At 33.1% G+C, this 14368-nt stretch overlaps 1 protein-coding gene across 1 annotated transcript; it reads left to right on the top strand.

Annotated features, from left to right (window-relative positions):
• The first annotated feature begins 1008 nt into the window (after positions 1 to 1008).
• Positions 1009 to 7835, top strand: LOC111704441 (galactosylceramide sulfotransferase). Its single transcript, XM_023476677.1, has 4 exons — positions 1009 to 1123; positions 6401 to 6540; positions 6937 to 6987; positions 7718 to 7835. The coding sequence occupies exons 1-4, from the start codon at positions 1055 to 1057 to the stop codon at positions 7833 to 7835; spliced, it is 378 nt and encodes a 125-aa protein (XP_023332445.1). The 5' UTR covers positions 1009 to 1054.
• Positions 7836 to 14368: the final 6533 nt, after the last annotated feature.

The following is a 14368-nucleotide window of genomic DNA, read 5'->3' on the forward strand; positions in this document are numbered from 1 at the left end:
AGGGATGTGGATAATTTTTTTATTTTCAAATGATTATTTTTCTTTTGAGTGTCCATTAACTGGACAACAAATTTTCTCTAAATGATCACTTTGAAAGTTTTTAAACTGGTGTAACCAATTGAATATCTATTCCAGAGAACATTTATATTTATGTGACCTCTGGATGATTTATTCGCTATTGGTCACCATTAAACTGTTCTGAATATACCTCTCAAGTTCCATGATCAAAAATCTTGAACTATAAGACATACATGAATATAAGAACATTGATAACCACATATTTTTCTTATTACAACATGCATGGTGGTATATTGTTTGTAAATTTGCATTATTTAAATGTTGCAAAAGAATTGATTCTCAACCAAAAACTCAAATTTTCATATCCCAATATGCTTGCAACCTGATGCAAAGTTCAAACCTTTAATATTTTAAACTTTAATGTATCAAAGTTTATAGTTTATTGTAATTTACAATTTGACATGTATCTTTTGTTTGCATAATAACAAAGATATTCCATCATTTATAGTGTAAGTTGGAAGACTGAATTGTCAGGGGGGGGGGTTAAATATTCTGTTAGTTGTTTATTTTCAAAATCATGGAAAATCATCTCTTGGGATGAGATGGTTGAAGTGTCTGGTAAAAAGTTCATCATTATAGTTTTTTGTTTAGAAACGGAAAACAAAAATAATATTTTTATGGAAAAAGATAGTTTTTCTTTTTCAAAAAGAAAATGAAAAAATTATTGTTTTTCATTTTGAATCAGAAAACGTTTTTTTATAAAGGACCGTTTTTGAATTTCTCAAACGACAGTTTTTTTAAAATGATCAATTTGAAATTCTGTAAAATAATCGTTTTTATACTTTTCAAAAATTTTGGAATATGTTCTGAAAAGACCTGAAAGTGCCCATCCTTAGCCCTGGGTCACCATTAAAAACAGTTTTTAAAATTTTACTCTTTCATCAGAATATATGCTCCTTTCTTCATAAATTTCTAATTGCACTGATGATCAAGGGATCCTGTTTCTACATTTGAATCAGCCTGGGGTTATGAACAAATGTCAGGCTTCTATAAGATGGATTTAGAAACATTTGCTCTGTCACCAAAAACAGGATTGCTATCAAAGGTAAGAAGAAAAACTAGTTTGAATGTTTTCTTGACAGTTGAAGAAATTACTCTGGTCCATTGGGCTGGGAATGTTTCCATTTTTTTAAGTTTTGCTCATTTAATTAGAATGAGAGTCAGAATTAGGGTTTCCACTGGAATTCTAAGTTATGGTTTAGTACGGCAATGATCCAGACATTTTTTCCGTTGCCATTATGGAAAAGGTTCAGAAAATCCGTAATTCCGGAATGATTTCCAAAACAATTTTTTTCGTAAACCGGTAATTTCCAGAACGTTGCTCCAGAATTACAGAACGTCTCAGAATATTGTTATCGAAAATTCCAGTTTATGGAAAAATCGTTTCGGAAAAACGTTAAAGACATCTTAAACTTATGTAAAAGATAAAACCAGTAAGTACTATTATCTACTTAATAATAGAATGTGCTCCTGGTTTAGCTGTAGTTAAAGTTATACTTGTTTGTCCATTTGTATCCAATAAATGCCAAAACAGCTGAACCGACCAAGCCTAAAATTTGTGAGGCAACTTACATGGCCCATGGGAAGGTTAAAAACTGGTTTAAATATTTGTGCGGGAGAAAATGTTGAAATTCACCTAGTGTTTATTAACACTTATTTATATGGTTCATTTCATCTAGTGTTTATTAACACTTATTTATATGGTTCATTTCATCTAGTGTTTATTAACACTTATTTATATGGTTCATTTCATCTAGTGTTTATCAACTCTTATTTATATTGGTTCATTTCATCCCATCCCAGCAAACAAAAATTCGAGTAAAAATTGAGTAAAACTTGACTTTTGCCTTCTAGAATTTTAATGGAGTTTTCTCCTGCAAAAGTCGTGCCATATCTGGATGAAAACTCAACTTTTCACCAAGTTGGGGGGTTGTAAAAATTGATGTCGACTGGATGATATCTGGACGATTTCTGGATGATTTTTGGATGATTTCTGGATGATTTCTGGATGATTTCTGGATGATTTCTGGATAATATTTGGGTAATATCTGGATAATGAGAAGTGGAGTTATAATCAAATTTCAAAGAGGAGTTTTTTTTCTGCAATAGGTGTGCCATATCTGGGTTAAAACTCGACTTTTCATCAAGTTGTGGGGTTGTAAAAAATACCGTGTGATATTTGGACCATATGTGGGTGATACACGGATGATATTTGAATGATATGTGGGTGATATTTGGATGAGATTTGTAATATATAGATGATATCTGGATGATATGTGGGTGATAAAAGGATAATATGTGGGGGTTATCTGGATGATATGTGAGTGATATCTAGATGATATCATCTACATATCATATGGATGGTATTTGGGTGATATTTGGATGATGTGTGGGTGATATCTGGATGATATGTGGGTGATATCTTGATGATATCTAGATGATATCATCTACATATTATCCAGATGATATCACCCACATATCATTCAGATATCACCGATCCAATCCAGTATCCTTCTTCACTCCATCTGTAATAATCTAAATTAACACAGTACACATCTTTAACCATTACAAATTCAATTTAAGTTATACTGTATTAACTTACTGTTAAACCTGTTACAAGACTGTATAAGTGGGACTTCTATTTATCAAAAACTCAAGAATTTACTGACATTATTCTAATGAAATTATCGATTTACTCCAGAATAAAAGAAATTTTGAAACGTTGTATTTTCCAAAATAGTTGCATAATAGTTCTTACGTTTATTTATTTTGAAAAATCATCAAATATTATTAAATTCTCACTTACAAATGTAATTTTTTCAGTTGACACATAAACTGGGATTCAAAAAGTCGAGTTTGAGTCGAGTTTATGCACCCAGATTTCAGCCAGTTAGTGACTTGGTAAAAACTGGGATTCAAAAAGTTGAGTCTAAGTTGAGTTTTTTTTCACATAGATTTCATCCAGTTGGTGACTGGAATTCAAAAGTGGAGATAAAGTCGAGCTTAAGTGGAGTTTTAAAGTAGAGTTTAGTTAGAAACTATTTGTATCATCCAGTTGTGTTTCCTGGGATCCTGATCAAATCCGGAGAGGGGAGAGGATGCAGGGTAGGCTATCCGATGAGCCTCTGAAAAAAAAAAAAACTAATTTGTCAAATTAAAATGTGGGGAAAGTGAAAACTGTAACTGTAAAATAGTCATGATGAACTATAGTAAAATATTTGTGAATATATAATTATAGAACTAAATGCATATATAATATATGTCAACTAATCAGTTTTAACTTTTAATGTTTTAACATTGCTTTCTATGTCTAACATTGAAATGGTTAAAGCTTAAGGGTGAGGTAGGTGTTTCCATGGACTACACTGCTGAATGGAAACCTATTGGTAAACATACAGTTCAAATGGGCTGTCAAGTACAATAGATGGCAACACAGAATGCATACATTCAGTACAGCTGTATTTACGTCATAAGTGTCAACTCAAATTCAGTGTCTGAAAAAACTATAAATAAAAGTGATAATGTAAGACTGAAGTGCTAATCTTTTAGTGAAATCAGTGTAATTTCATATATTCTTTTTTTATTTGTTTACACTTCATCATTTAACGTTCTATTGACAAAATAACAGGATCGAAACTGATTTTGTTCATAGCCCTTTAACATTGTAATTGGAAAGTATAACAGTAAAATATATTTCAGAAATGTTTAATGATATATTCAGGGTATTGCTCTGGAGAGGTCTAATAGAGGATAAACCCCCCAGATATGGGGAAAATACAGTCAAAATACAGGTTGTCCAAACCTAAATTTTAGTAGGTATAATGGGTACTGAGGCAACAATCATTTTTAAATTTTCACAATCAAGGCATTCTGTTTTTATTACAATTACTTCTTTAAGTATGAAGTATATGAGCCGAAAAATAGATTTCCTGTATTTTTCAAATTTATATATTTTACATATTATTTTTATTTTTTCAGACATAAACTAAAATTGACAAATTTCGTACATTTTTTAAGTAGTTGCAAAATGTTTTGTGGGACAACTTGTATATTATCATAAACTTGAAGAGAAACTCACGTTTAAAGAACTCAATACAGATAACTTTACAAAGAGAAACTCAATATAACAAGCCAGATTGAATCCATTAAACCACTAACTTTGCACAGACATTTATTTTTCATTATTATTAAAATACAAACTGAGGATCAACCGAAGTTAATCCTGGAATCATAAATGGAGATAATTCTCCTCCTGGAGCTACTGGAGATGTTATCGACCGCTCTCCTCTGATACTTCATCAAGACTGACCCTCTTCCGGGGCACAAAATGGACGTTCAGTTTGCTTTCTCTGCCGATGAAAGCATCATTATCCATGCTCTCCAGCTAAGGGTCACAAGGGTTCAAATCTCGGTTCCGTGGAAAATTCTGTCCCCCCGGTGGTAACAAATGCAAAGTAACGGGTTAAATCATTATTATTTGTTTGTCCAGTCCTCAACTCATGATAAGACTTGGCTTGGGTTGAATGAACTATAGGATACAGTTATACATCCTGGGTGGGTTTACATTATATTTGAATTTCCAAATCTGTGTGATTTGTTTGTATATTTGTTTTAAGGGTATACTATGGAAAAGTACTTAGCCAACATTACATCATTATGAATTAAATTAAATTTTTTGGTTTTTATTGATTTTATTTTTTCATTTAAGGGGGGGTGGTATGCAAAGAACTTGTTTAGTGCCTGGATGCTGTCCATGCACCCTGGGAAATCCAGATGTAAAGTACAAAAAGAAGAAGAAAGTGAGGCTTAATTCTTTAAAATTGACGAGACTAATAAAGTCCATGTATTCCCAGAGACATTATTAACCTTTTAGTGAAAATCCTGTCTTTCCACAGAATAAAGCACCTAAATGTAGTAGTGCATAAACGTGGTCATTACATGATAAGAAATTTGAAGCCAAAAGGTTTATTTTTTATTAAATTATTAAAGATATTTTTTGTATTTTTATTATTGTATTTTTGTTTTTGTTATTGTGTATGATGATATAATGTGTATACTGAAGTCATTATTTAACCCACCAAAAATTTGTTACTTTTAAGACTGGGAAATCAAACTGATTTTTTGAAAAATTTGTATATGATATGAGCAGAGGAGGGTCTGTTTTTAAAAAAATTAGACGTCTGAATTTTCAAAAAATTAACTGGATTTAGAAATTGAACAGTAAACCTATAATATACCTAGAAACATTTACTTTAATGCTACTTCCTTAGAAACATTTATTTTAATACTACTTCCTTAGAAACATATACTTTAATGCTTCTTCCTTAAACAGTTGGCACCTGGACGCCACCTCCCTACAGACTATATGTTTACATAGACATGCAAAGAAAAAAAAAGAATCAGTCCCCCAAACGACAGTAAATATAATGTATTTAATTTTGAGTTTTAAATATTTTTTAATGTATTCCTACAAAGAAGACATTTATTTACACTGAATCTTGGAAATCATATCAACTAATTATAGAACATGTTGTCTTTCTTCTTACAATTGACACTTGTGGAGTTGTGTGCAGTTGGTCGAATTTTCTGTTGCCATCTATTGTACTTGACAATCTATTTGATAGAGTCTATGTCTATGAGAACAAGAAATTTTGAGTTTACTTAACAAAATCATAAACCAATTCTGGTTTTCAGGTTGTAAACCTGGAAGTTTTTCCAGCTTATGGAAGAGAACCTGGACATTTTCCAGTTTGTGTTATGGAACCTGGAAATTTTTCCGGTTTACAGAATGAAAAATGAAATTTTTCTAGTCTATGGAATGAAACCCAGAAATTTTTCTGGTTTACTGAATAAAAATCTGAATTTTTCTGGAACATTCCGGAATTCTGGAACATAGCTCCTCAAATCCCAGAATATTACCCATATTGCACCTCAAACCCCTGAATATTACCCATTTTTTTTATTTTTAACTTTAAAATTTTCTGACTTTTTTGCCATTTAATATCACTTACCTTATGCTTTTTTTTATTTTCAAGGATGATTTTAAGAAACAGAATGTTCAAAACTGTGTCTAGTTTTCACTCAGAAAATGATTCCTCACAAAATTTCAATCAAAGTAACAGTTTGGCACAAATCCAAATTTTCCAATATTTCTATCGTTGTAACCTGATGATGTAAAGTTTTGATATTTAAAAGTTAGACTATTTAATATTTTGTTAGAAATATCAATGGTTTACAACATTATTTCAAACAGTAGGATATTAAGTGACTATAAATCATGTGAACAATCTTGAACAATATCTTTAAATCAAAAAATTTTCAGAATCCCTTTAGACCGTTTGGGCAGAACCAACTGCTTCATGATTTTGGTTTACATCCAGACAACTTTAACAGTAGTTCCGCTGTTCTAGATAAAATATTAGAAATAGAAGCTAATTTCAATCTTGTGCTCCTTGCAGAAAGGTAACTTGTTTTCTTTAAAGCTACTTAGTACATTTTTCACAATTTTTGAAAATAACTTTGTAACCCTAATTTCTACTCTACCTTTCTATCTTCAGTGTTTATTTAAATCAAGACAGATAGGTAGAATCATTTCAATGTTTTTCTCAAAAAATGTCAGCCAATTTGATCCAGCTGTTTGGCCGGTTATAGGGAATTTTTAATTGCATTTCATGTTTTATTATATAGATAAACGTAAAATTCATGCTGTTTTTGCCAGGCTCCACAATCTGTTTAAAATAAATATGAAAACTTTAATATTAAACTTATTCTAGTCCTTTAGGATTGAAAATAAATGATCATAATATTTTTAAGGTTAAACACATCTATGTTAGTTTATCTTAAAGTGTATTTTGTCAGGTTCCAAGAATCAATGATATTAATGAAAAATGAACTCTGTTGGGAGCAAAGGTACTAAAAAGAAGTATGGTGCTAGTCTAAAAGAAGTATGGTGCTAGTCTAAAAGAAGTATGGTGCTAGTCTAAAAGAACCAGAATAATTTAGCGTCTTTAGACTCTTTATTCTAAGAAATACTGTTGACCATTCTATATTTTGTGTCTCAGCCTTTTCTCAATTTGTAAAATATATTTTTTTCAATTGCACATTTTAAGGGGACAGAGGATGTATTCAAGTGACCCTCCATTTAAAGAGTAAAAAATATGTTTTTCTCTTGCAGTTTTACTTCAGAAAAAGATTATTTCTCGTTCTAATTTCAGGATTAAATATATTTTATACCACAATGTGAAAAGAAAATTTTAATATTCTTTGTGTTAATTTAAAAACATGGGTATATTTAATGTTATTCTATATAGAAATTAGGACAGATTAACGTTCTGTTAACGTACTGTAAGTTCAAAAACTGTTGATTTTAGATGTGTTTAAAAATAACAGCGATTTTTTTTATATTTTTTATTGTATTTTTATGTTTTAATGGGTTTTGGTGTTTTTGAATTTCTAAAATATTTTTAAGTTATTGCTGTTCATAAAATTGAGATTGTTAGCAAACTGAAACTTTGAGAAAGAACAAAAACACCATTAGCAAATGGAATGTTCTTATCTTAAGACTAATTGTTAACAAAGGGCTTGAAAAAATATGAAGGTGCCCAGCCTTAATGGACATATACCATTTTTTTTATTCCAGTGATATGCTAAATATGAAGCTAAATGCAAGACAAGAAAAAAAGAAAACAAGCTTGAGTGAACCAGCAAGACAAGCATTAGGAAACGAAACTAATGATTTTAGATGTCTTGTATGTTGATTTGTTCGATACAAGTAATGCCCAATGGGCTGAGCAGATTCGTAATAGTCTATATATCCCCCCCTACCCTCATCATACCCTACCCCTCACCACTCCATTACCTGCCTTGGTTATCTGGAACCCCCTCTCCTTAGCTTCTAATCATGCTGCGCTATGTGTGCATTTAAATTAATATTTCCCTGCAGAGGTCACTGAGTCTGTAACAAATAGAGATATTAGCACCTTTTGTGTAAGAAATTTTTGAAAATCTACATCAACTTGATTCCTCTTGAACTCAAGTACATATGTACCTATACTATCAAGAACGATCCCATCCTTTGGAACAAAGATTGGAACGCATATAACGCTATGAACATGCATTTCAACCCTTTACCTATTCTCTAAGGCCTTTTTCTAGGGGGGCGCCCTTGGAAACATAAAAAACCTTTTTTCGACTACAAAATGTGCACCCTTTGGAAAGTGGGCGATGAGGATAGTAAAGGTTGGTGAGTGTTATGAATGCCAGAAACAAGCTTAAAACAAATGATTTAATGAGAATCCATACCCATATTTTATACCATAGGCATAGATTGGGGATGGGGTCTCTTTAAAAACAGAAGGTAGTTGGGATAGAGAGGTTAGTTTCCATAAAGATTCAGCTTCAAGGGTGGGGGTGGGGTCTCTCTAAAAATAGACGGTAGTTGGGGTTAGTATAAGGGTAGATGCCATTCAGATTTAGCTTCATGGCTGAGCGTGGGGTCTCTTTAAAAACAAATGGTAGTTGGTGTAGTTAGGGTAGTTGCCATTTAGATTCAGCTTCAAGGGTGGGTGTGGGGTCTCTCTAAATTTGGGGAAGTGAGGGTAGTTATACCCAACTACCCCAACTACCGTCATAATTCAGCTTCAAGGTTGGGGATGGGGTCTCTTTTAAAACAGAAGGTAGATGAGCTAGTAAGGGTAGATGCCATTCAGATTCAGCTTTTAGGGTGGGGGTGGGGTCTCTCTAAAAATCGAAGGTAGTTGGGGTTTTCAGGGTAGTTGCGATTCCATCCCTCCCCATCCCCCCATACTCCTCTCTCCTCCCTCCCCTCCCCTTCCCCCATACCCCTCTTTCCTCCCTCCCCATTCCAATCATTCCCATCTGTCTACTCCCCATCCAATCCCATCCTATGCGTCCCTATTCCATCACATCCCTACCATTCCCTCCCCATCCCATCCCATCTTATTCAAACACATCCATTCTTTTCCCACTCCTTACCATCCCTCCCCGTCCCATCCTATCCCTCTCCATCCCAATCCCATCCCTCTCCATCATATCCCTTAGTTTCAGATGATTCTTCGAAGCACCCTACTGGAGCATTTTCTAAATGATTTCTAGGATGGTCTAATCAAGGAACTTCATGATGACTTAATTTGCATGCATCATCATGTACGTGATAATCCTTAAAAATTAAAGGGGGTATAGTCTTGTGTTGAAAAGTATTCAATGGTGATCGCTACTAATCTTACTTCTATCTGTTGCATCTATAAGGAGAACATTTTTAAAAACTCCCATATTGAAGAACAAAGTGTCCATACAAAATCTGAAAGTTGCAATATTGGACTCAGATTGTAAACAAATCAATTTATTTTGAAACAAAATAATTCAGACATTGAACCAATAACCATTGAACTTTATTCGATGCATTCATTTAAAGTTGATACTTAATTGAATCATAAATAAAATAAAAAATATCAAATATATTATTAAATATAAACTGAATGTAATTTCTGAATGATTTGTTTGGAATTAAATTGATTTTTTTACGATCTGAGTTGAGTATTGCAACTTTCTGAGTTTGAATAGGTGCTATGTACTCATTAAAGACGCAACAGATGAAGTTTGATTAGTAGCAATCACCATCATATTAAAAAAAAAAAAATTTTAATAGAACAAATAAGCGATTCATAAAAAATTAGCTTTTTATATTTACATTTTTGTTTATACGAAAAAAAATACTATTATTTTGCAGCAGTTGGGAAACAACTTAAGTATAATTAACTAATAATTCTATTAACTAATTAATATAATTCAACTTTTCATTCTAAAATCTGCATATTATTGATAAATAATATTACTGATATATACTGGGATTGGATGGGATGGGATGGAGATGGTAAGGGATGGGATGGGTTGTGATGGGGATGGGATGGGGATGGGATGGGGATGGAGATGGGATGGGGATGGGATGGAGATGGAATGGGAGGGATGGGGATGGTAAGGGATGTGATGGGAACGGATGGAATGGGATGGAATGTGAAGGGATGAGATGGAATGGGGAGGGATGGGATGGGATAGAGAGGGATGTTGATGGGATTGGATGGGATGGGATGGGTTGCATTGGATTGGGTTGGGATGGGATGGGATGGAAAGGGATGGGAAAGGAAGGGAAGGGAGGAAAATGAAGGATGGGATGGGATGGGAAGGTTGTTGATGGGATAGGACAGGATGGGGATGGGATGGGGATGGGATTGGGATGGGATTGGGATGGGATGGGGATGGGACGGGGATGGGGACGAGATGTGGAGGAGATGGAAGGGAAGGGATGGGGTCGGATGGGATGGGGACACATGGGGGGAAGAGAGGGAAGGGATGGAATGGCATCTACCCTGAATACCCCAACTACCGTCTGTTTTTAGAGAGACCCCACCCCCACCCTTGAAGCTAATTCTGAATGGCAACTACCTTAACTACCTCAACTACCGTCTGTTGTTAGAGCTGAATATGAAGGTAGTTTGGGTAGTTGGGTTTAACTACCCTTACTACCCCCACTACCGTCTGTTTTTAGAGAGACCCCACCCCCAACCTTGAAGTTGAATCTAAATGGCAACTACCCAAACTACAGTCTGTTTTTAAAGCAGTGATTAGGATCCGGATCCATTGGATCCGCAAGATTTTGGCTTCCTGGATCTGGATCCGAATCCGCAAAAATATGCGGATCCATGACTCTGAATCCAAGGGGTAAAATATCAACCAAAAACTGCAAACAAACTTTTTTACTCCAAAAACCCAAATCTGAACTTTTGAAAAAAAAGAGAGATTATAAAAATTTCCTCATTTCTGAATGGTTCATCAAGTTTTAGGATAAAAATAAGTGGAAAAAAATAAAACAAAAAATTTGAAAATTATTTTTTGTTAAAAAAATCAGTAAATCTTAACTATCCAGATTAGGATCCAGATCCATTTTTTTCCAGTGCAGATCCAGGATCCGGATCAGGATCCTCATCAAAATTAAATGGATCCTAAACACTGTTTTAGAGAGAGCCCATCCCCACTCTTGAAGCTGAATCTAAATTACGACTACTCTAACTACCCCAACTTCTGTCTGTTTTAAGAGAGACCCCACCCTTGAAGCTAAGACTGAGTGGCAACTACCCTAACTACTCCAACTACCTTCCGTTTCTAGAGAGACCCCGCCCCCAACCTTGTAGCTGAATCTGAATGGCAACTACCCCTTACTACCCTAACTACTGTCCCTGTCCGTTTTAAGAAAGACCCTACTCCCACCCTTGAAGTAGAATCTGACAGCAGTTGGTGTAGTTGGGTGAACTATCCTCACTACCCCAAATACCGTCTGTTTCTAGAGAGACCCCACCCTCACCCTTGAATCTAAATCTGAATGGCAACTACCCTTAATACCATTTGTTTTTAAAGAGACCCTATCCCCACTCTGTGTTTATTCTATGCGCATGGTATACAATATGGGTGTAGATTCTCATTAAATCAATTGTTTTAAGCTTGTTTCTGGCATTCATAACACTCTTTGACCTTTATTATCCTCACCACCCACCTACTGAAGGTGCACATTTTGTAGTCGAAAAAAGTCATTTTGTTTTTTTTTTCTCTTACTGGAAGGGTTCCAGCTGTTTTAGGTTGTAATCTTTTTGCAGGCAATAAAGTTTTGTGATTTCAGAGAAATATTTGAGTTCAGATTATCTTGTGTATAATCATTTTAAGAAGATATTTGAGAGAAAACTAGAACAGTTTGGAAAACAAAAGATGGAAAAAGAACTAAATATGCTGGAGGAAGAAAATGCAAAGATAAGGGTAAGTGCATCAAATAGTAAACTTTTTTTAAATATTTAAAACATTGTTTTAGGAGATTTGTTCACTGCAAGAAACTGACAATGAAAATGTGGTTGGAGAAAACAAACTGTGGGGGCGAGGAGTTGTAGGATATAAGGAATTCAAAATTGAGCTGAATAATTTTATTTTAAAATTTCCTTTTCTAAAATGTTTTTTTTCGAAGGAAGTTTAAAAATTAAACGGTTTTTGGACAATCTACTCCACAACAAATTTTTCTTAAAATGATCTCATCTTATATTCTATGACCTTTCTGCAGAGAGAGTGAACAAATTATATTTTGAAAATGAAATTAAAACAAATTTTGAATATTAAAGGTTGATGCAAATAAAAATCCTGTGTGTCGCTTCATTGCAATGTCTGAACTTAGATTCCTTAATTTAATGAGAGTACAGCTTGGAGCAAAATCAAACAAATCAAGCAGTAGTGTTTAATTCATTCATTTCCAATGTAATAAACTATGTAAATAATCTTACAGTACATTTAAAACACATGTAAATCCATATAAATCCAGCAATTTGACTCTGTAGTAAAAATCAACTTTTGTTTAGTTACCAGTTAAATTTGTCTCCTATAATGAATAAATAAAAAAATGCCAAATTCTATCAAATTTCATATACTGTATTTCCTTATATCAAATCCAATAGGGTAGCAATCTTTCAAGTAAGTATAATGGTAAATAAAATCATAACTTTAGTAAAATTAAGAGATAAAATGAATAAAAGAAATCAGATATTTTCCATTCACTGGTTCACAAACTCTTTCTGCTTTGTTTGTTCACAAACAATTCAGACAAAATTTCACAAATGACTTTTATATCGTTTTGGGAATGAACGATTTCAAAACTGTGGTCAATAACTGATCAATAAAATGTCAACAATTGTTAACATTTCATCTAAAAAAAAATATTATTTTTCAATACGTTCGTTCATTGTTCATCATTTTTTCTGAAAAAAATATTTTGATAGTTATGAAATATTTTCCACTTCAACAAAATTAACAGGAAGTTTGTGTGCAAAAATTTTTCCTGAAAAATCCTTTTGTATCCTCTTCAGAATGAGAAGGAGACAAGGGGATTTAAAGGGAGTGTTCGCGAAAAAGGAAAGGGGGTATAGGCTTAATGCGATAAAAAAGCGCTTTTGATCGCTACTAATCTTACTTCCATCTGTTGCGTCTATAAGGAGAAAATTGTTAAAGACGTCTCATACCGAAGAGCGTAGCGGCCATACAAATTGAGAAAATTTTAACATACTACCTAGACCGTAAAAAATCAATTTAATTTTAAACAAATCATTTAGATATTACAACCTATAGTCATCGATTTTCTTTCGCCACATTTGTATATAGTTTATATTTTATAATATTTTTAAATTAATTTGTTTGTTTCTCTTGTCGCTTGCGCAACTATCTAAGAATGCCGCACACAACTCACAATTTTCGAAATCCGTTGAAAACGTTTTCTAAAAAATAAAATATTATAAAATATAAACTATATATAAATGTGGCGAAAGATAATCGATGACTATAGGTTGTAATATCTAAATGATTTGTTTGAAATTGAATTGATATTTTTACGGTCTAAGTCGTATGTTCCAACTTCCTCTATTTGTATGGGCGCTACGCTCTTCGGTATGAGACGTCTTCAACAATTTTCTCCTTATAGACGCAACAGATAAAAGTAAGATTAGTAGCGATCAAAAGCGCTTTTTTATCGCATTAAGCCTATACCCCCTTTCATTTTTCGCGAACACTCCCTTTAAGTGAGGATATAAATAAGTAGTTGTGTGAACAAACAAAAATTTTCAAAACAAACTAAATTTTTCATGAATAATGGTGTTGTTCAGAAAAAGAAAAAAAAACTTGGATAGTTCAGAGAATTAAATAACAATAAGTTTTTTAAAAAGAATGAAAAACAAAAATGATCGATTTAAATAAATGAACCATTTTTTTCTGATAAAACTTAGTTTTCAGACAAACATGAAAAAAAACAATAATTTTTTAACTTGAAGAATGAATTTTGCGAACAAAATTTAGAAAAAAAAATAGTTTTTTACTACATAAACTGTTTTTTTAAACAACATTTTTTCAAAAATTATTATTATTTTATAAAGTACGATCGATTTTATTTTGTTTTGAATTGTGGATAATACTAAAAAACTGAAGTGCCCGACCAGACCAGAGAGCGTTCTTTTCTTCTTAAAGAGCTACGTCTCGGCCCATTAAAAGAGCGCACCTCTTTCTTAAGCAAACCTCGTCTAAATGTTACGATTTCAACTCGTTTTTCGCCGCATCTCATATTTTGTCTGGGTATCAAATTCACATCCCCCCCATGTGACCCCCCACGTAGTTTCTCATGGTTTTGAATTGAGCAGCTTGGAGAGCCTGTTTAGGGTTAAACAAATTTCCCTTTTTTCAAGTAATATTTTCTTAT

This window comes from Eurytemora carolleeae, unplaced genomic scaffold (genome assembly GCF_000591075.1).
Source record: "Eurytemora carolleeae unplaced genomic scaffold, Eaff_2.0 scaffold597, whole genome shotgun sequence".
Lineage (NCBI taxonomy): Eukaryota > Metazoa > Arthropoda > Copepoda > Calanoida > Temoridae > Eurytemora > Eurytemora carolleeae.